Source organism: Cicer arietinum, chromosome 3, assembly GCF_000331145.2.
Source record: "Cicer arietinum cultivar CDC Frontier isolate Library 1 chromosome 3, Cicar.CDCFrontier_v2.0, whole genome shotgun sequence".
Lineage (NCBI taxonomy): Eukaryota > Viridiplantae > Streptophyta > Magnoliopsida > Fabales > Fabaceae > Cicer > Cicer arietinum.
In genome coordinates, this window is record NC_021162.2 from 49,292,164 (window position 1) to 49,315,029 (window position 22,866).

Here is a 22,866-nt window from a genome sequence, read left to right on the forward strand (position 1 = left end):
TTCATCCGCCGTCCACTGTGCTTGAGGTTTCTCATCGGAGGTTGCGTCTGTGTTGTTGGTTCTGATGACGTGATCTCCATTTTCCACCACATGTTGTTGTCTTGTGATATGAGAAATAACTTCATCTTACCTTTCCAGTGGTAGTAATTTGTACCATCAAAGTAGGGAGGTCGGCTAAATGATCCTCCTTTAGGAATATACTTAGCTTTTGACATTTTTCTTTTTGGATATTTTTCTCTTACACTGTTAGGTGTATTTTTTAGAGAACCTTGCTCTGATGTCAATTGATGTAGCTAAATATCACTAGAAAGGGGGGGGGGGGGGGGGGGTTTTTATTAGGGATTTTGCTGTAAAAATAATTTTCAAGTATTTTTAAAATTATCCTCTCGCTAAGGATGGTAGGTCTGAGGATGGGTTTTTCAAACCTTCAGTTTTGAGTTGAGCAAAAGAGTTAGAGAAGAATATGAGAGAGACACACATAATTTTATACTGGTTCACCCAAAGATGGCTACGTTCAGTCCTCAAAACCTTGTGAGATTTTACTGAAGTTCAAACTGTTCAACCTCACGTTGAGGATGATTACAAAATGTGTATTCTTTTAGCTTCACCAAGCTTACAATCAGTTTTCAAATATTTCCAGGTGTACCTCACTTGAAAATTATAAAGTAATATGAGAGTGGGTGATTCTAAATACTTTCTCAAAGGATTTTCAAAGATATAGTGTATGATTAAAGAAAGTATGTAGTGAGGATGGTTATTGCTCTTGATAGCTTTAAGATGCTTGATCTTTTTATGCAATTGTGTTGTGTGTTGTATGATGAAGAGCTTGCTGCATTTTATAGAGGTCCAAGCTCTTTGATGACCGTTGGAATTCATTACAAAAGATCCAAGGTTTTTCATCATAATTACAGAACTGCCATTCAGCTTTTCTAGGCTAGGTAGAAGCCATCCTCGCGCATGCAGGCCAACTTCCTTGAAACTTGATCTTCAGATGTCTTTGTCTATTCTCTTTTACCAAGAATTTTAAAATTTTTGATTTGTAAAAAGAATGAGAAAAATATTTATATACTGGAAATTTCAAAAATGTAAAAAAATAATAAAAATTTACATATAAAAGATTTAAAATGCAAAAATTTTAATATGTAAAAAAAAAACATAGACATGGGATCTTAAAAAATATTGAGATTTTAATTTTTATATTTTCTACGAGGGTACTTTTTGGAAGGTCATACAAAAATGGTAAAATGAAGGTCATACAAAAATGGTAAAATGAGGGTATAGAAGTTAAAATCTGAGAGTAATGATAAAATGGTCATTATTTTTTTACTTAAAGAAATCGATAGTGTTGTTTTGCGTATATTATTTGACTCTTGTCGATCAAATATAATGTTTTATTTTTAAAGTAAATAATCATGTTAGTCATTAAAAATATAAGACGTTATCCATTTAATATTTGATTCAATCAAAAATTTAAATTAGTCATCAAATAATCAAAACGTTTATCAATTTAATTTTTAATGTTGTAATAGTCATAAACTATTTTGGACAGTAAGTTGTATCTTTCAAAAAAAATTATAATAATAAATAATATCTTTCAAAAAAAATTATAATAATAAATAGTATCTTTCAAAGTCTATTTTAACAATTCAATGACTAATTAGGTTTTTAAGTGAATAGAAAAGCACCAATTTCTCAATTAGAATATGTTGTACTAATTTGGCAAAAAAAAATATGTTAGTGGAAAATGATATGTATTTAGTGTTGAATATTTATAAACTGAATGTAAAGCCGTCTTAGCTCAGCTGGTAGAGCGCATGGCTTTTAACCATGTGGTCGTGGGTTCGATTCCCACAGACGGCGAAAAAAAACAATTTTTTTATATAACTTTGCTATATCAATCTAAGATATACATATATTATAGAAAAAGCCTCTCGAATCTATATAATAAAAAAAGCTTCTCATATGTTATCTATGTTCGTATATATCATAACAAAAACGTCCCACCATAAAGTCATAATTATTATTTACATGTTGTCTTCTGCTGAAAAATCAGAAGCAGAATCATCCAATGTTGAATTTGATATAGTCTCCACTTGACTCTCACTGTCTGAATTTCCTACTGTCTTTTCTTCAACAGGGTGTTTTAAGAACCAATACATTATACTTGCCGTTAGTGTAAGTATCATCTTTTGATTTACCTACAATTATGAAAAATATCATTCAAAAGTTTAACATACAAACCACAAAGTAACCATTGCATAAAAAACTAGTAAATGACTTGAATTAATGAATGCTATTGCTAGATGGCCATTATTAAAATAGAAGCAACCCACCAAAAAAAGCTAAGCAAAAACATAAAAAGAAAACTGAAGCATAGCCATCTAAAACTATAAAAGTCTAATTTGAATATTTTGTCTCTATATAACTCACTTCTTTTTACTTTTTTTTTTGGCTTGTATTAGATAATATTATATATTAGTAATAAGGGTATTTTAGATATTTTCTATTTTCCTATATATATACTCATTGTAACCCTATTAACTTCAGTTTTGGTTTATTCTAGGAAAGACAACCACCAAAAGAGAAAAGACAACATCGATTCGCAACATTTAGGTCTTCGTCTTCAACGGTCGGATCGACGAAACGACGTCTGGAGAGGGAGAAATTGTGCTAGCACAGCACCAGGTTATCCCTAATTTATTTTATCTCAGTGATTGTGTTTGTCGTATTCTCCTGTCATTATTTGTTATGGTTGGTATTAAGGATGATTCTCTTCAAGCTGTTAGTGTTCACCTCAATGGACAAAATTACTCTTATTGGAGTTATGTGATGAAATTTTTTTTGATGGAACTTCTGTTAAGCCTACAGATAAAAAGGATGAAACTCAATATGCAAAAGATCTGAAAACATGGAATGTTAGTAATTCAAAAATTATTACTTGGATTAATAATTCTGTTGAGTTGTCTATAGGAGTACAACTAGCAAAATATGATACTGCTAAAGAGATTTGGGATCACTTGAAACGTTTGTATGTTCAGTCTAACTTTGCAAAACGTTATCAGTTGGAAAGTGATATTAGAGCCCTTAAGCAGAGCAGTATGACCATTCAAGAATTCTATTCGGCAATGACTAATCTGTGGGATCAATTGGCTCTTATGGAATCACTTGAGTTGAAAGCTGTCAAAGCATACATTGATCAAAGAGATGAGCAACGTCTGGTTTGGTTTCTAATGGCTCTTCGTGATGATTTTGAGGGCCTTCGTGGGGGTATTTTGCATCGTTCTCCCTTTCCTAATGTTGAGTCAGTAGTTAGTGAATTGTTGGCAGAAGAAATCAGACTTAAGACTCATTCTAGTGTGTTAGATAAGGAAATTCTCTCAACTCCTCCATCTGTTTTTGTTGCTCCTGTTCACAAAAAAACATCTCAAGGGAGAGTTGGACTTGGTAAGCACGTTGTCCAAAATTGGGGAGAGCACATAAGAAGAATTTTAGGGGGTCATCGTCCAATGTTGTTGCTTCTACTCCTCCTACCATTGGCTCTAGTTCTGGGTCTGTATACTCATCTGAGACTGCTTCCTAAATATATGATATTGCAGAACAACTTCAAAGACTTCTTGCCACTCAATCACATGCCATGTCTGCCACCTCTTCTAAAGGTTTGAACTCCTTTGGTATGTCAGGTATATCTCCTTCCATATGGATTCTTGATTCTGGAGCATCTCATCATATGACATACGATGATAAATCTTTTGTGTCTGTGAAACCTGCATCGTCTGTGTCGGTTATGACTGCTGATGGCACTCCTATGCCACTAGCAGGCATTGGTTCTGTCTCCACACCTAACTTGTCTCTTTCTAATGTTTATTATATTTCTAATCTTACTTTGAGTCTTGCTTATGTTAGTCAAATATGTGATTTCGGTTATTCGGTTATGTTTTCTTCCACTTCTTGTTGTGTGTAGGATCCACATTCCGAGAGGCTGATTGGGACATGCCATAGATAGGGGAGACTTTACGTTTTGGAAGACCTACGACTCCCAGATACTGTAGCCTCAACAACTATTGCTGACTTATTATCTAGTTTTCGCTTGAATTCCTTATCTTCTAGTTTTTATTTATGGCATTCTCGCATTGGACATGTTTCTGCTTCTAAATTAAAATATTTGGCTTCTACTGGAGCCTTAGGAAAGTTACAACCCTGTGATATCTCAGATTGTTGTGGTTGTAAACTTGCTAAATTTCCAGCTTTACCGTTTAGTAAAAGTGTTTCCGTTTCATATGCGCCTTTTGATTTAGTTCACTCTGATGTTTGGGGTCCATCACCGGTGCTCACCAAAGGTGGATCTAGATATTATGTTTCGTTTATTGATGATTACACTCGTTATTGTTGGGTTTATCTTATGAAAAATCGGTCTGAATTTTTTGACATTTATCATATATTTCGTGCAATGGTCAAAACTCAACATAATTCTGTTATAAAGTGTTTTCGTTGTGATTTAGGTGGTGAATATACCTCTAATAAATTTTCTGAATTACTTGCTTATGATGGCACTCGCCACCAAACATCTTGTACTGATACTCCTCAACAAAATGGAGTTGCTGAAAGGAAACATCGTCACATTATAGAGACTGCTCGTTCCCTTTTGTTGTCCGCTTCAGTTCCTAGTGAGTTTTGGGGAGAAGCAGTTCTTACTGCTGTTCATGCTATTAATAGAATTCCATCCTCTATCATATCAGGTTTGTCTCCCTTTGAAAAATTATATGCTTCTACCCCTGATTACTATTCTTTGAAAGTTTTTGGTTCTACTTGTTTTGTTCTTCGCCCTCAAGTAGAGCGCAGTAAGTTGTCTTCTCGTTCAGCCATGTGTGTTTTTCTTGGTTATGAGGATGGTCAAAAGGGTTATCGTTGTTACGATCTTCATGCAAGAAAACTTTATGTATCTCGTAATGTTGTTTTTTTTAGCACATCCCTTTTTACTCTGTTTCCTGTGATTCTCAGATTACTACGAGTTCTGAACAAACCCATATTGATCCGTTTGGTCCTAATGATAGCACTTCTAGTGATTGTAATGTTGAGAATTGCAGGACAAATACTATTACTCCACATGATGACATTCCTCTTGTCCCCCCGGCTGTCCAACCACCTCCTGCGATTGTTGATCCTCCTCGTTACCCTTCTCGTCAACCTAAGTCTACTCAGTTACCTGATTTTGTCTATTCGACTTACTCAGCTTCGTTTGCTTCTTTCTTAACCTCTATTCACAGTTTGTCTGAGCCCTCTTCCTATAAAGAGGCTGTTCTTGACCCTCTTTGGCAGCAGGCTATGGCAAAAGAACTATCTGCATTGCACAAAACCAACACTTAGAAATTAGTATCTCTTGCTCCTGGAAAACGTGCTATTGGGTCTCGTTGGGTATACAAGATCAAAACTAAGTCTGATGGGTTAGTTGAGCGCTACAAAGCACGTCTTGTTGCTAAGGGTTTCTCTCAACAATATGGTATGGATTATGAAGAAACTTTTGCTCCTGTAGTCAAGATGACCACTATTCGTACTCTTATTTCAGTTGCATCTATTCGTCAATGGCATATTTCCCAAATGGATGTCAAAAATGCCTTTTTAAATGGTGAGCTTCATGAAGAAGTCTATATGGTCCCTCCACAAGGAGTTTCTCATGATCCAGGGGAAGTATGTAAGTTAAAAAAGGCTCTATATGGTCTTAAACAAGCTCCTCGAGCTTGGTTTGAGAAATTCTCTACTGTGATCACTTCTCTTGGTTTTCGCTCTAGTGAACATGATTCTGCATTGTTTATAAGGTCCACCACTCATGGTCGCATTATACTTTCTCTATATGTTGATGATATGATTATTACAGGTGATGATGTTAGTGGAATTAATGAGTTGAAATTGCAGTTAGCCAAACAGTTTGAGATGAAGGACTTGGGAACTCTTCGCTATTTCTTGGGGATTGAAGTTGCCTACTCTCCTAGAGGCTACCTTCTTTCTCAATCCAAGTACATTGCCAACATTTTTGATCAGGCTCGTCTTTCTGATACTAGAGCAACATATACTCCTCTTAAGTTGAATGTAAAATATGCTCTCTCAGATGGTGTTCCTTTACCAGATTCTACTTTGTATCGTACTTTGGTTGGCAGCTTAGTGTATCTTACGATTACACGACCTGACATTGCTTATGCTGTTCATGTTGTTAGTCAGTTTGTTGTCTCTCCCACTACAGTACATTGGGCAACAGTTCTTCGGATTCTTCGTTATCTTCAAGGAACTCAATTTCAAAGTCTTCTCTTTCCATCGTCATCCTCATTGGAGTTACGAGCTTATTCTGATGCTGATTGCGCTGGTGATACCACTGATCGTAAATCCACCACAGGGTTTTGTATCTTTCTTGGAGACTCTCTTATTTCTTGAAAGAGTAAGAAACAAGACATTGTCTCTCGCTCTTCTACAGAAGCTGAGTATCGTGCTATGACATCCACTACCGCTGAAATAATTTGGTTGCGTTGGCTTTTGTCTGATATGGGTATCTCTCTTTCTGAGCCAACTCCGATGCACTGCAATAACAAGAGTGCTATTCAAATTGCTCACAACTCGGTCTTTCATGAACGCACCGAACACATTGAGATTGATTGTCATCTTACTCGTCATCATCTTCAGCATGAAACTATTACTCTACCATTTGTCTCTTCTTTCTTTACAGATTGCTGATTTGTTCACAAAGATGCATTCCATTAAACGTTTCCGTTTTTTAGTTGACAAACTCTCAATGCTCCATGTTATAATGCATCGTGAGTTTGAGGGGAGATATTAGATAATATTATTATATATTAGTAGTAAGAGTATTTTAGATATTTTCTATTTTCCTATATATATACTCATTGTAACCCTATTAACTTCAGTTTTGGTTTATTCTATGTTATGAAACTCTAGAGTGGTTGTTTCTCTTCTTCCTCTTTCTTCCCTTATTCATTGTTAACAGCTTGAACTCGGGTACTTTCAATCCATTTATCATTAACTGAAGTTCATTAGCCATTGAGTTCAATCACTCAGTTGTATAAATCACTTTTCAAATTACTAAGTACATTAATTATTATTATATTTTGTAAAAAATATCTCTAATTATTTACTATGTTTTGGTGTCATTGTCTAACTAAAATATTAGTTGAAGTACAAAGTGGAGAAATTTAATACACTAATTAATTTTCTTAACATGTGTGAAATATTTAGAAGTTGAGAAGAGAGGTAGAAGCAATGAAATATTGATTCCAACTACCTCAGTGATGTCTTCAGGAAGCAAGAAAATTGAACATCCAAGCTTTCTTGCAATACTGATAATGTAGGTTGCATTCATCATTTTCTCCTGATCTGCACAAGTCCATGTTTTCAAATTTATGTTCACGCTATCATAAAGTTTTGTTGTTGGTTTCATGTGTCAAAAATGATAAAATATATAAAAGGAAAACATACCTGTGACTCCTTTTGTTACAAGACCCCAATTCACAGCTCTTGGTTGCACAGAACTAAGGAGCTCCAGGAAAAATATTCCATCTGATAAACTTTTATCCTGAAATTTGAAACAATTATAATAATGAACCAAATTCTGTAATACTTTAATCCCTTATTACATACTCTACTTCTGCAAGTAATTTTTCTTGTATTATCACAAACAAAATACTTCAGTAAACACTATTACTAAGAAATAATAATGAATAATGGAAACTAATGAACATGATAAAATCAGTCCTTTACATGATGCTTAAATGAACAAAAAAAAATGAAATACCTTGAAACTATATATATGACTTTGGCTTCCTGAGCTTCTGACTTTGGTGTTAGCCCATTGCAAAATATGAGCATCAGTAATTTCCTTCCCATGAGAGTGAAATCTCAAGTTCTTTAGAAGTTGTAGGATATTGCATCTCATCAATTGCCACAAATATGCTAAAAATAAAATCAATCATAATAGTTTAGACAATGTTTAGCATCCTCTAACATTTGGTGAAATACATATTAAATGTTTGAAAGTGTTCGACCATGTCATCAGATACCAACATGATACTGACATTTGCAATTACATATACAATCAATTTTATTTTCTCAGAATATTACTCATGTTTACGTGTATGTGTCGGCACTTCATAGGAAAATACATACCTAGTATTAATTTTTTATATCCTTGCACAATGTCATTTCCAGCAATATTTACTAGGGAAAACTTAAGCTGTTTCCCAATTTTCACAACTTGGTTGCAATTCTCAACTTTTTTAAATGGCATCTTTATGGGAGGCTTGTTTGCAATCTTCCAATTAACAATCCCAGGTGACACTTTGTCAAGAGTCTCCAAAAGTACCCAACTGCATTGTAAACAATCAAATTACTGCTAATCCTAAATGACAAAATAATTAAAATATATTTTTAAAAATTGAAATAAAAAATATTTAATTAATAAAGTAGTTTTCAATTGCATGGACAATATTATTCAAATTCATAATATATAAGAGAAATAGTGATAAAAAGAGATATTTCACCCATTTCTAACATCCTCAAAAACATTGTTGATATATGTTGAATTGCCAAGACTATTAATCCAAAGGCGAAAAACTCTTTCTTCTCTTGAATCTTGAGTATCATCTAGTAATGATTCAAGGAGAGAACTCTGTTTTGCTTGTGTTGAAAGTCCATTCCTGTTACAAACAAATTCAATTAGCTCTTGACATATGTTTCTAAAGCACCAAAAGATAAATTGTTCATATTACAACAAATGGAGAAAGATTATTATCACCTGAGTTGGAAAATATGTGCAACAAAAGCAAGGTTAAGATTTGGAGAACCTTCTACTATATCTCTTGCAGTTAAGTATCGCTTGCAGCCCATTTTATCGGTGTGTTCGAGAACTAGCTTTGCGCGTTCGAAAGGATTTTTTATCGCCAATGTGGATGGATTTGTGTATTCAGGTGCAAGAACATTTAGAAGATGAGCATAAGCTTCTGCATCCTACAATGCCATAAGAATCATATATGTTGATGAAAAAGGCTATTTATAAGACATGTGTTAAGAAAGTTCATAATATTGAATCATGTGATTTTCTGTACTTCAAATATTTTAGTAACATACAAGAAATGTGCTATTTTACTAAAAAATTATAATGTGATATAATTCATAGTTCACTTTATTTCCTATGCAATACTTACACTTCAGATCAAAGGCGTGTCTGAGCGTCCAACACTCGTAAGGAATTAGCACGTATAGTTACATTCAATTAATTATATTTTCTTAAATTATTATCAGTGTCGTGTCTAGTGTCCATGTCTCTGTCAATGGTCCATAGCTTATTTCGCAATTTTTCACCATATTAAAATCGAGCTTTGGAAGTTGACAGTCCAATGAACACATTATTACTTCAGAGGCTGGATAATTGAAAAAAATATACTTTGACATTAAATAGTTTAGGATAAGTATATTTATGGTTTAAAAGTAAACACTTATCACCTTAACATCAGAGGAGAAGTTTGTGACAATCTTCTTATATATTGTTTTCTTCAAATGGAAATTCATCCACCTCAACAAGATTTTTTCTGGTGGTAGGCTCATCAACTCTTCCATATCCTGTTATTTCAGAAAAATGAAGGCAGCATATACAACAATAATGAAAAGTATGAAAATATAATGAAGAAATGTATTTTACCTTACTATCATCAACCAACTCCAAGAGTTGAGGAGTTTTCTTTAGGTTCAAATTCGCCAATAATTGTATCTAATTTATCACCAGCATTAGTAATGTCAGAAATTTGACTCATAGAATTTACTGTATGATCTGAGGTGCACCTCAAGAGTTGCTCTGAGTTGGCAGATCAACTCTCGAGGTCTACCTCAGATGACTATACAATATGTAGTCTATGTTAACGTCATTGATTCCAAAACTATAATGAATAAATCAGTGATCATTTACCTTAATAATTTGTGAAATCAATCCAAGCACCAGATGCCGCTAAAATTAAAACAAAAGAAGAGTTATTTCTACAAAATCCATGTATGCTTCAATGAGAAGAGTGGATCAATCCTAAAAAAATGTTAGGAGAAGCCATTAAATAAAATAGACCTTGCTCCAACAAATTAGATTCCAGTTCTATATATAGGTTAGGCCTATTGTATAACACTAAGCTCATGATTTGAAGAAGCTTGTTATATAAACCTTGGTAAGGCATAGAAAGGAAAAACATGAATCTAGAGTTAGTTTGAATCTTCTTTGAGTCTTTAACTTAGATTATCATGGTAAAGAAAATGTATATTAAATATGAAGTAATCAAAAGGCTTTGATGTAAACACCATATAGCACATTACAAAAGTATATAACATGCCAATGGAAATATTAGGTGTTAGGATTCTCTTCCGTGGAATTTTCACTAGACGGAGTCTAGTGGAAATTCCACTATTCAATGACTTTGGCCGCATGTTGTAGAGATAAATGAGTGGCTGAGATTTCACTACACAAAATCTTCACTGGAAAAGATTGTTCTCTCGATTACTGGTTTTATATGTGAAAAAAAGAAAAGCACATAAACATACCCTTCCTTCAATTAAGTCTTGAGTGCCAATGTTGACTACAGTACATCCAATTGCTTTAGCAGAGTTAAGGCATAGTGTGTGATTTTCATTCCTTTCCCATGGATTAAGTAATCTTTTTGTGTTGATCGCACGTTCATCGATAGTCCTTGGAACCGCCACATTAATGAGCTTACTGCAGGAACATGTAATTCTTTTTCAAAATGTATAAAATAAAAATGTTATCATATAATTAGTCACATAAGAAGATAAAGTGATAATGTGTGTTGTAGTACCAAAGAAGAACACCATCTTTTGCGATTTCGAAAAGGTCATTGGTTGAAGTATCAAGAGGAAGGTATTTGCTGATGAATTCATCTTCTGCAAGATAGTTATTTATATGTGTAACATATGATGCCTTCTCTGATTCACTTATTGTGTGAAGCAATGTTGTAGTTGCAACTTTGAGGAATGCTGATGAATTTTTTGCATTGTTTCCTGTTCTAGAACTTGCAAAAGTTTGTAGTTTCAAGTAAACCTGTCATCATAATATAGCACCATTATTTGGTATCACTCAAATCAAGCATATAAGTTTTGATGGTTTCTCATGAAGAAAGCATCAAGTGTTTTAATGTGAGCCAACTCTAAATTTCAATTCCCTTATGGTATTGAGTACTAAAGAAAATAATTGAAGAGATAAAATATATGGCTGTAGTTCAAAATATTCTAATACAAAATGCAGAGAAATATGTGATTTTCTAATTGGTTCTCTTCTTCTTTTTGCGTCTTTTTTATTGGTCTTAATGTAAAGATAAAGTGAAAGAAAATTATATATATGTATGTATGTATGCATCTTCCAGATCAACAAAAGAAGGAAAGGAAAATACAAGTTAACACTAACTCGATTATTTTCCTTCCCATTTCATATATATTGAAATTGAAAAGATATGAAGATTGAGATAGATCAGGAAAAGAAAATTATTAGAAAGTAAAAAAGGTAATTTGTGGATATAGATTAGAATTTTCAAAAGGCAAAAAGATCAAAGTACCCTTGAAAAGATGGCTTTTTGAAAGGATGACAAAAACTCACCTTGAGAAACAATTCAAAATCAACATCTTCATCTGTGTTTTGATACAAATCATGGATATAAGAATCTCTTTCTTCTTCACTCAGATTTTCTCCCACAACTTTCAACGTTGACATCTTGGAAGATAAGTCTCCAATGGTAAGCCTTCCACTCTCTCTCCTCATGCTCATGAACTGCAATCAACAACCATAGAAAAAATTATCAATGATCCAGAAGCTCAATTGCATTGAAAAGAATCAAAATCCAATCTTTTTTTGGAAAATCAACACAAAAAGTTAAAAACATGGTTCATCTCAACAACAATATCTTGCAAATTAAAGAATATGATCATGAACAATATCCTAAAAAATGATCATGACCCAGAATCCCAATTGCATTGAAAAGAATCAAAATACAATCTTTCTTGGAGAATCAACACAAAAAGTATAAAAGAAAATGATCCATTCTCAACAACAATATCTTGCAAACCAAACAATAGGATCATGAACAATATGTTAAAAAATGATCATAACCCAGAAGCTTAATTGCAATGAAAAGAATAAAAATCCAATCTTTCTTGGAGAATCAGCACAAACAGTAGGATCAAAAACCTTACTTGTGATTTTAAGCTGCGAAGTTCAACTTGTGTGAACTGGTTTTGAAGCCATGGATCTGAAACTATAATACCCCAATGACTAGACATAGCTATAAGCCTATAACTGTAAATCTATTATTGAATTATTTTGCCTCTGTATCTTGGTGATTTGTTCTTTCACAAATGACTATGTGATGTATCTGAATTATATCTAAAAGTTTCCTTGTAGCATTATATTTCTTTCTTTTTTTAGTTCATGAAAAGTTGAAAGTATTAGGAGAGAGTGTCAGAGAAGGAGATGGAACAAGGCCAACATTTTGGGACCGGGAAGAGCTGTCATAGTTCAAAGTTGTTCATGTGTGTGTGTTAGAGTGAGAGAATTCAAATTATTACAACAATGTCCTTGAACTTTATTAGACACAACAAGTTCCTAAACACTTGGGAGGGTCCCCATTTTTGTTGCCGTTAAAAGAAATTATTACAAAAGTTTAATCATAATCTTGTTGTCTCAATTTTTTTTAAGATGTTATAATTATAATCTTATTATTGCATTTTTAAATGTCTTCCAAAACCTAGTGGCTTTATATAACTATCGAGCATGGTTATTTTAAATTTACTTCTCACTAATCACTCTTAAATTTTTTGAAAATGAAAATTATGCTCTTAAATTCACTAGTTTACATGGATTGAGATTCTCTCTGTTTATCTGAAGAAATAAAACATCAATTCATAAAGTTCTATACATCAACATCAATTTGAATATATATATATATATATATATAATGAGCGTATCTAGTGAGGACCGATAATTATTATGAAAAACAAAAACTATTAATAATAATAATTGAATTTAATTAAAGTATAAGATTACATTACTCGCTAAATTTGTTATGTGTGACCGGATCTCTACCTAATAATTCGAATTAAAAACTTCGTTTGTATCCAGAAAATAAATCTTCTTCACGTACTTGTAAGATAAAATTATTTAAGGATTTTATTTTTATTTTATATTTTTTTTAATCAAGAATTTTAATTTTACTAAACTTGCATTTTTATATTTACTAAAATAAAAACTACTCTTCAATCATCGTTTTTTATTAATAAAAATAAATCTTAAATTTGTTTGCATTTTCAAACAATTCTTTGAAAAATAATTTTTAAAATTAAATATAAAACTTGTAAAAATTAAATTTTGAATATGATAATTAAAAATAGTTACATCCACATTTATATATATATATATATATGGAGAGTGTATATGGTGAATTGTAATTTGAAAGTTACAATAATAATACAATAAACAATAAAAATAAAATTCTTGAATAAAAAAAATATCTTTATTAATGAACTTTTAATTCGAGTTATTACGAAAATAAAAACAAAATAAAGTTAAAAATATTATAACATATAACATCTAAGAGATATTGGGTGGGAATATATATATATATATATATATCGATGCCTCTACCACAATCGTAGTCATCAAAAGATAGTCTATACCATCAAATTAAATGGCTCTAATAATTATCTGGATTGGAAAGTGTAGTTGAATGCATTACTCATAGGCTACGATCCCACTTGACTGGTTGACGACACCAAAACCTGTCTAGAAACAACACTAAAAGACGATCAACCCATCCTTGAAAATGTCAAAAATTTCTAGAACTCATTATGAATAAGACTATTTTACACATGAACTCACATCTTACATTTATCCAAAGTTCTTTATATTCCTCTTATGTCTCTTTGAGATCTACTATTTGTGTCTACACTACGTCAAACTAACCCCATTTTCATTGAATTTTTCTTTGATCGTTTATTGGTGAAGACTTGAAGAGAAAAACACCTCTACTAGAATACCTCAGCAGTTTGTTCGGGAGGGGTCTAAAGGCATATGAGTAATAACGAGCCAAAAATCATTTTTGAAAATCGAAAAGGTTTTTTTTCATGGTACGAACATTAATCATAATGCATTTGTATAACTTTAGAGGCAATAAATCTCCTAAACAAAAAATTGTTGTAGTAAAAGGTGTCAAACCACACAAATTTTTGTGTATTTAACTATAAATTTCTTTATGGCTTGCTGGGTGTGTTTACCAAATAATATCCATGATGACATGTGTTAACAATTCTTTATTTCTTAAGGATTTTTTTTAAAAAAAAAACAATTTTTTTAGTAACAATATATATATATATATAATTAATTAATTAATTAATTAATATAATTCATAAAAAGACACAAACACAAATTTTAAATTACATAAATTGACTAGAGTTCTTTGTAATATTTGAATAATATTTTCGAGTATGATCAGTTAACCGACATAGTCCATATTTTCTAGACATTTTTTCAATTTTTTTTAACATATATATATATATATATATATATATATATATATATATATATATAAAATATAATTCATTAATAAAAAACATCACAAATTTTACAAAACTTACGATAAAACTAATGTCAAAGGTGGCCTCTAGTACTATTGCCGATGTTTTCTCACACGTACGAGATTTTGACGACGTCTTGGTAGATCACGAGTTTGTTGTTGTTGTTGTTGTTGTTCTTCTTCTTCTACAGTTGAGGTTTAGCGTGCTTGACAACACTTTATATTGAACTGTGTCGTGCATCTGAACCCGGTGTTATGTCGATCGGTGGATGTACCAAGGTGTTGTCAAAATCATGTACGTTTGAGAAAACTCGACAATGTGAAAATAGAAGCCACCTTTGACATTAATTTTATCGTAATTTTTGTAAAATTTGTGATATTGTTTTTTATGAATGAATTATATATATATATATATTAAAAAAAATTAAAAAAGTGTTTAAAAAATATTGACTATGTCGATTAACTAGTCATACTCAAAAACATTATCTAAATGTTATATGATACTCTAGTCAATCTATATAATTTAAAATTTATGTTTATGTCTTTTTATAAATTATTTTAATTATATATATATATATATATATATATATATATATATATATATATATATATATCGCTCTCTATCGCAATTAGAGTAGTTTAATCATTTTAAACATATAAAATTACATAAAAAACATTATTAATTAAAAATAAAATTTAGAATCATTTTCCTCTTATAGCATTTTGTTATTAAAAAGATACTATTATCTTCTATATTTTTGGTCTTGCTCTTTGATAGTATTTTGTCTTGTGCGTTAAACTCTACCTGATATTAAAAGTAAGGAAGGTTATCTCCACACGAATTGGATTTAATTTAATGCACAACATATTTGATTATACTTATGTAATTGAGTAATAATATGAATTTTTCAAACTAAATTAAAATTGCAAATTTGCAATTCACAATATTAAAAATCAATTACGATTTGAATCCTCTCCTCTACACTATCATGATTTTGAATCCTCTAATTACACAATTATGTTAATTCATAAATAAGTTTAAATCAAAATAACAGTTTAGAATAATTTTTTTACTCAACTTTTCTTTTCAATAACAACTCTTAATTCTCTAAGTGATCAATCATCAATCAAAGCATAAAAAATAAATATTTATTGTTAACAAATGATTATATATATATATATATATATATATATATATCGGTCTCTATCGTACACGTGTATCATATGATTAAGTAAAAAAAAAAAATGGCCATACCATCTACTTTCACTATGTATGTTATCCCTCTTCAATTATGAAATTATGGAAGAAATAAATATTTATATTTAATTCCCAAAAGAGATTCAGAATAAGCTTCAAATAATTTTCTGAAAATTATGTTGAATTATAATAATTTTTTAGTTTTATAAAAAATGATAATCTTTTAGTGGTCAGTGGTTCTATTATTAATCACACACATGGTCTAAACAACAGACCTGTTACCTCTAAAGCAAAGATTTGACAGATAAAAAAAATGATGTTCTTGTTATGTTAGCTAACAAATGACTAAAAAAGAAATATGTTATCTAACAAATTCTGTGTATCTAAACATAATTCATTGAACTCTTAAGGAAGGAGAAATTTGTAATTTGAAATCTTGAAGACTAGTAGTAGGTGAGGAGGTACCTATAGTTTGAGTTAAATTCTACTTAAAGAGCCTATTTATGTCGTATAAACTCACAAAATGGAAACATAAAAAAGTCGTTTTAATTTAATACCATTTCCCAAATTATTGGTCAAAAACTTTTTTATTTAGGTAGTTTAGAAGTTATTTTTGCATATAGGTTTGATAGTGAGAGGTATTAGAGGAACTAATTCACAAAGTGGCTTCTCTCAAATATATTTTAATGTAGCCACTTTATTAACATAGATGCTTACAACATCTAATATTTGATCCTTCAATAAATAACCTAGTCGAATTTTCACCTTTCAAGTTAACTAGGTTTTTTATTTTTTCTCTAAAAAAAATTCAATTATAGTTTTGGTCTTCTTATTTTAGTTGAATCAAGAAAGTAGTCCTCCTATTTTATTGCTCCCCAGTTTTGGTCCCCAAATAGAATTTTGGTCCAAAATTTGATGAATTGTCAATTTTTAAAGTCACATTACACCATTTATGATCATAGATTTTAGGTACAATTGTTGCACCACAAGATCTTAAGGCGTGACTTAAATAAATGCAAAAAAATAAAATTTCATCAAGTTTTGAATTAAAATTCTGTTTGAGAATCAAAACTGGGGAGAAATAAAATGAGAGGACTACTTTTGCGATTCAACTAAAATAGAGGGATCAAAACTGCAATTAAGAGAAAAAAAAATTCTTAAATTTTATAAATCTAACTGAAAGTTTTTTTAATGTAATAAACAACTAACAACATTTGAAGCATAAAGAAGAAGGAAAGAAAGATACTATAACTTTTATTTTTGTCTAAACTACTTTGAGATAAAATATTAAATTTAATTTATTTTTACAAAATCAACTTATAAAATATTGATGTCAGATTTTTTTAAAATCTTTTGTATTGATATCTATTTTAAACCTATTATTAATATGTAACTTAAAAACTAACAAACAACCTAAATAAGTTGATAAATTCAACAAATTTAATCTTTTGTATTGATAAATTCAACTTAAAATTTGATGAATTGTCAATTTTTAAAGTCGCATTACATCATTTATGATCATAGATTTCAGGTACAATTGTTGCACCACAAGATTTTAAGGCATAATTTGACTCAAATAAATGCAAAAAAATAAAATTTCATCAAGTTTTGGATTAAAATTTTGTTTGAGAATCAAAACTGGGGAGAAATAAAATGAAGGGACTACTTTCGCGATTCAACTAAAATATAGGGATCAAAACTGCAATTAAGCAACAAAAAAAAAATTCTTAAGTTTTATAAATCTAACTGAAAGTTTTTTCAATGTAATAAACAACTAACAACATTTGAAGCATAAAGAAAAATGAAAGAAAGATACTATAACGTTTATTTTTGTCTAAACTATTTTGAGATAAAATATTAAATTTAATTCATTTTTACAAAATCAACTTATAAAATATTGATGTCAGAATTTTTTTAAATCTTTTGTATTGATATCTATTTTAAACCTATTATTAATATGTAACTAAAATCTAACAAACAACCTAAATAAGTTGATAAATTCAACAAATTTCGTTTAATAGAACGTTACAATAACACAAATACTAAAAAAACGTGTCCAAATATTTTTTTTGGCTCTGACTCTATTTTTTATGTATCCTAAAATATGAGAGTAGTTTAGAACAATTTTTTTGGTTTGAAATTATTTTTTTTATGTTGTTTTTCTATATCTTTTAATTTAGATAAGTAATTTTGACACACTTCTATATATTCTATGTTTTTTTAGTAATTTCATTATGATCCAATGATTTTAGCATCGATACAAATTTAAAAGCCACAATATTCCAATCACTTTAATTTTATCAAATTTATAAATATTTTACTGTTTTATGATATTAATATAGATATTGTAAACTTGTTCGCAAATTCATTTTTTTAATGAATTTGTATTATTTTTTATTGGTGTGTTCTCTTAATTTAAATAAATCAATAATATTTATTATTATTAAAACAAATGTTTAAATGCAGCACCAATCAGAAAGCCAACGATAATCTTAATAACTTTGTGATTTTTAGTTTACATGTTTCATAGCCATCTTCAATAATGTGTCTATATAATTGTTTTGTATAGTAACTCACTAACCATAAAAGCAATGGATTTGAATCACCGATTTGAAAAGACTTATCAGTTCTCACGTGGGCTACTCAACTTTTTCTAATTGGGATTTAGCTATCATCCTTACCAAAAGAAAAAGAAAAGCAAATTAAATATGGTCTCATGCTCGTTTGGAAGAAAACTCTTGTTGCATTACATTGAGGTAACTATAAGTTGTAATCACATAGCAATCAACTCATAGACATGGAGAATAGACAGAATCAGAGTTTTTTCTTTTTTTTCTTTTCAATTGTAATTTTAATCTTTTTATTTTAGTTAAATCATAAAATTAATTTTTTTTTTAATTTTGGTCCATAAATATAATTTTAGTTTAAAATTTGATAAAGTGTTATTTTTTAAAGATGTATCAATAAAACAAATATTATAAACGATTTGATATAAATTAATGACATGAAATACAATATTAATTATAGAATAGAAGGGATATTGTTTATTTAGAGAAAGAAAGAGACACTAATTCATAATCATACTATTTATGTCTCTAATTATAATCATCATTTAAAAATAAAAAATTATCTCTTAAATATAAGTATTTTTTAACTTTACTAGATACATTTATTATTATTATTACTACTTTAATATACTCTTTATTAATACTACGAATTAAAATATAAAAAAAAATCAAATTTAATACATTTAAATACAAAAATTATTTAAAAAACATAAACACATAAAATAAGACATTATCCACACGGTCGTATTCTATTCTATAGATCAAAATGTGGAATTAGTAATAATAAAAAAAAGGTATGTTTATATTTGAGAAAAACATATAAATATTTTTTTTTATAAGCAAGACAGGAGGATATAGATTTAAAGGAATAAAAGGCTACAAATTTGGTAACTATAAATTGTATAGAATATATTATACAACTTACTATTTTTGCTTCAGCTCACACAACTACAATCATGATTAAGATCCACAGCTAAGTATACCATGATATTGCATTTTCAATTTCATTGCCCTGTGAGTGTATCAAAATGGGACCTTCCCACACATGGTTTTTCCACTATTGATCACTGGACACTACACGAGCTTCATCATTGTTTGCTGACTTGGGGTACCATTTATTGGGTTTGATTTGATCTCATTTTCATTAAAGATTTTATTTTTTTTGACAAATATCATTAATGATTTTATTAGGCCTTCACACATTGTTGATCTTATAAAGCGTAAAGTGTGATGTAGTTTAAGAATTTGCCAGTTAAACTAGAAGGGACTAGAAGGGACAGAATTCACAAAGTTATGGCAATAAAATTGAGGACAAAATTATTACCTGTGGTAGAAAATTCAAGGCAATTAAATGACATGTACCTAGCTAGATTTCTATTTTTCATTCTCAAAAAAAAGGACAGGCCCATTTATTAGTAAAAAGATGGCATGTAAGTCTATTAAAAATTGATAATAAAGGCTCTAAAAACACTTAATAAGGAATAGAAAAGAAAATTTTGTATTAAAAAAATAAAATTTAAATTTTGAATAAATTAAATACATAAATTCTCGTATATTTTTAATAATAAATTTTTATATTTAGATCACTAATAAATGCCCAAAAACATATTTTAATATGTGTCTAAAATATTAAAAAGAAAGATACATGGAATCACATCAATAAACTGATGCAAATCGATATTCAGCAAGATATGCGTTTTATGGCTAAATCAAGGAAAATACCATGCACTTGACAAGTCAAGTAATCAAGCAGTTGTTTGTATATAAGTTTTAATGATTTTTCTAGCAAACACCTTTTAAATTATTATAAAAAATAAACATATATAAGTAAAAATTGGACCCTAATAAAAAAAATTAGTCCTTATATACATATCAATCTAAATGATGTTCTATCCATATCAATTTACATGATACTATCCACATACCAATATCAATGTGCATATGTATATATATTTTAAATAAAAAATAATTTTTCTAACCAAGTGATTTTTTAAAAATCTAAAACAAACACCCTTTAAATCTTGAAAAATGATTTTTGGTTTAAGAGAATAGATTTTTTTCTTGAAACAAACACATTCACTATTACCTCTCAAAGAAATTCTCTCAAACAAACTCAATTTATTATCTTTCAAACAAAATTATATATATTAAATAAAAAATAATTTTTTTAAACAAAATTATTTTTTAAAAATCAGAAACAAAACAACCTTTAAATCCTAAAAGATGATTTTTTATTTAAAAAAATAATTTTTTTATTGAAAGACACATGTTATTATCTCACAAAACAAATACTCTCAAACAAACTGAAATTATTTACCTTTAAACAAATTCTCTCAAATAAATTTATTTTTATAAAATATCTTTTTATAAATAATATGTTGTTTCTATATCTGATACAATGAAATTAGAAAGAAAAAATTGGCGGTTACAATGTTCAACTGGCCTTTTTTTATTTATTGAAAATTAAACAGAATTAACTAATCTTAACTAATCTCATAACTATACAAATTAAAGTCATTCAAATACACCACCAAATAACTACGGCTAACAATAAAGTCATTCATTCAAGAGCAAACTTTCAAAACAGAAGACAATAGTTAATAATATTGTTTCCACCAAAATGACATTGTAACAAGATTAGAAGTCATTCATTCAAGAGCAAACTTTCAAAAGAAGACAATAGTTAATAATATTGTTTCCACTAAAATGACATTGTAACAAGATTAGAACATCCTCAATAACAAAATATTAAACTAGAGTGACAGAAAGTCATTACAACATAATTGCTACTAAACTAATACATTTTAAATCACAACTGTCAGATTATCATAATCAAGGGATCTTAACGGTCATTAAGCATCCACATCAGCAACCTTTTTGGTTGAAGAGCAGATTTACCAAACATAACCGTACTGTTCAAGACCTATTAACAAATAGAGATAATTCTTTCATTCATCCGTTATAATTCAATTCATATATAACTAAATAATCAAAATAAATATTGAGTACAAATTTATTATGTGCTAATATATTATTCACAAAGTTACAAAATTATGTGCTAATATATTATTCAAAAAGTTACAAATTTATTTATGTGCTAATCCAACACTATACACCATCAATGCATCATCCGGATGAGCAAAAGAAGGAAAGGAAAATACAAGTTAACACTAAGTTGATTACTTTCTTTCCCATTTCATATATATTGAAGTTTAAAAGATATGAAGATTGAGATAGGTCAGGAAAAGAAAATTACTAGAAAGTAAAAAAGGTCATTTGTGAATATAGATTAGAATTTCCAAAAGGCAAAAGATGGCTTTTTGAAAGGATGACAAAAACTCACCTTGAGAAACCATTCGAAATCAACATCTTCATCTGTGTTTTGATACAAATCATGGATATAAGAATCTCTCTCTTCTTCACTCAGATTTTCTCCCACAACTTTCAACCTTGACATCTTGGAAGATAAGTCTCCAATGGTAAGCCTTCCACTCTCTCTCCTCATGCTCATGAACTGCAATCAACAACCATAGAAAAAATTATCAATGATCCAGAAACTCAATTGCATTGCAAAGAATCAAAATCCAATCTTTTTTTGGAAAATCAACACAAAAAGTTAAAAACATGATTCATCTCAACAACAATATCTTGCAAATTAAAGAATATGATCATGAACAATATCCTAAAAAATGATCATGACCCAGAATCCCAATTGCATTGAAAAGAATCAAAATACAATTTCTTGGAGAATCAACACAAAAAGTATAAAAGAAAATGATCCATTCTCAACAACAATATCTTGCAAACCAAACAATAGGATGATGAACATATGTTAAAAAATGATCAATAGTTTATAAGTTATTTTTGCATATAGGTTTGACAGTGAGAAGAGTTATTAGAGGAACCAATTCACAAAGTGGCTTCTCTCAAATGTATTTGGATGTAGCCACTTTATTAACGTAGATGCTTACAACATCTAATATTTGATTGTTTAATAAGTAAGCCAGTCGAATTTTCACCTTTCAAGTTAACTAGGTTTTTAATTTTGTTTTCCTAAATAAAAAAAAAAAACTTCTTCAGTTTTATAAATCTAACTGAAAGATATTTTTAATGTAATAAACAACTAACAAGATGTGAAGCATAAAGAAGAATGGAAGAAAGATACTGTAATTTTATTTCTGTTTAAATTATTTTGAGATAAATATTAAATTTAATTTATTCTTATAAAATTGAGTTATAAAATAATAATTTCAGATTTTTATAAAATCTTTTGTATTGCTATCTATTTTAAACCTATTTTTAATATGTAACATAAAAACTAACAAACAACCTAGATAAGTTGATAAATTCAACAAATTTTGTTTAATAGAACATTACAACAACACAAATACTAAAAAACGTGGCCAAATATATTTTTGGCTCTAACTCTATTTCTTATGTATTCTAAAAGATGAGAAAAGATGAGAGTAGTTTAGAACAACTTTTTGGT

At 29.4% G+C, this 22,866-nt stretch overlaps 1 protein-coding gene, 1 long non-coding RNA gene and 1 other non-coding gene across 3 annotated transcripts; 1 reads left to right on the top strand and 2 right to left on the bottom strand.

Annotated features, from left to right (window-relative positions):
• The first annotated feature begins 1,787 nt into the window (after nucleotides 1–1,787).
• Nucleotides 1,788–1,860, top strand: TRNAK-UUU (transfer RNA lysine (anticodon UUU)). The gene has a single exon. It is a non-coding gene; the product is annotated as a tRNA-Lys (tRNA).
• A 34-nt stretch (nucleotides 1,861–1,894) lies between these two features.
• On the bottom strand, nucleotides 1,895–12,627 carry LOC101500185 (fimbrin-2). The gene is made up of 14 exons (XM_004492195.4): nucleotides 12,238–12,627; nucleotides 11,645–11,815; nucleotides 10,851–11,092; nucleotides 10,579–10,750; nucleotides 9,962–10,000; nucleotides 9,698–9,766; nucleotides 9,502–9,618; nucleotides 8,795–9,006; nucleotides 8,541–8,696; nucleotides 8,167–8,366; nucleotides 7,796–7,953; nucleotides 7,480–7,576; nucleotides 7,286–7,377; nucleotides 1,895–2,198 (listed from the first exon to the last, which is right to left on the bottom strand). Exons 1-14 carry the CDS (start codon nucleotides 12,322–12,324, stop codon nucleotides 2,025–2,027), a joined length of 1,986 nt encoding a protein of 661 aa, XP_004492252.1. The 5' UTR covers nucleotides 12,325–12,627; the 3' UTR covers nucleotides 1,895–2,024.
• An 8,430-nt stretch (nucleotides 12,628–21,057) lies between these two features.
• Nucleotides 21,058–22,390, bottom strand: LOC113785729 (uncharacterized). The gene is made up of 2 exons (XR_003471853.2): nucleotides 21,721–22,390; nucleotides 21,058–21,300 (listed from the first exon to the last, which is right to left on the bottom strand). It is a non-coding gene; the product is annotated as an uncharacterized lncRNA (long non-coding RNA).
• Nucleotides 22,391–22,866: the final 476 nt, after the last annotated feature.

Bases quoted from the DNA above. Each gene is read 5' to 3' on its own strand.
- LOC101500185 (XM_004492195.4), bottom strand. From the start codon at position 12,324: ATGTCTAGTCATTGGGGTATTATAGTTTCAGATCCATGGCTTCAAAAC. The intron at 9,619-9,697 runs GTAAAATACATT...CTGAAATAACAG, and splicing joins AGTTGGTTGATGATAGTAAG to GATATGGAAGAGTTGATGAG. The intron at 7,378-7,479 runs GTATGTTTTCCT...GGACTTGTGCAG, and splicing joins TGTAACAAAAGGAGTCACAG to ATCAGGAGAAAATGATGAAT.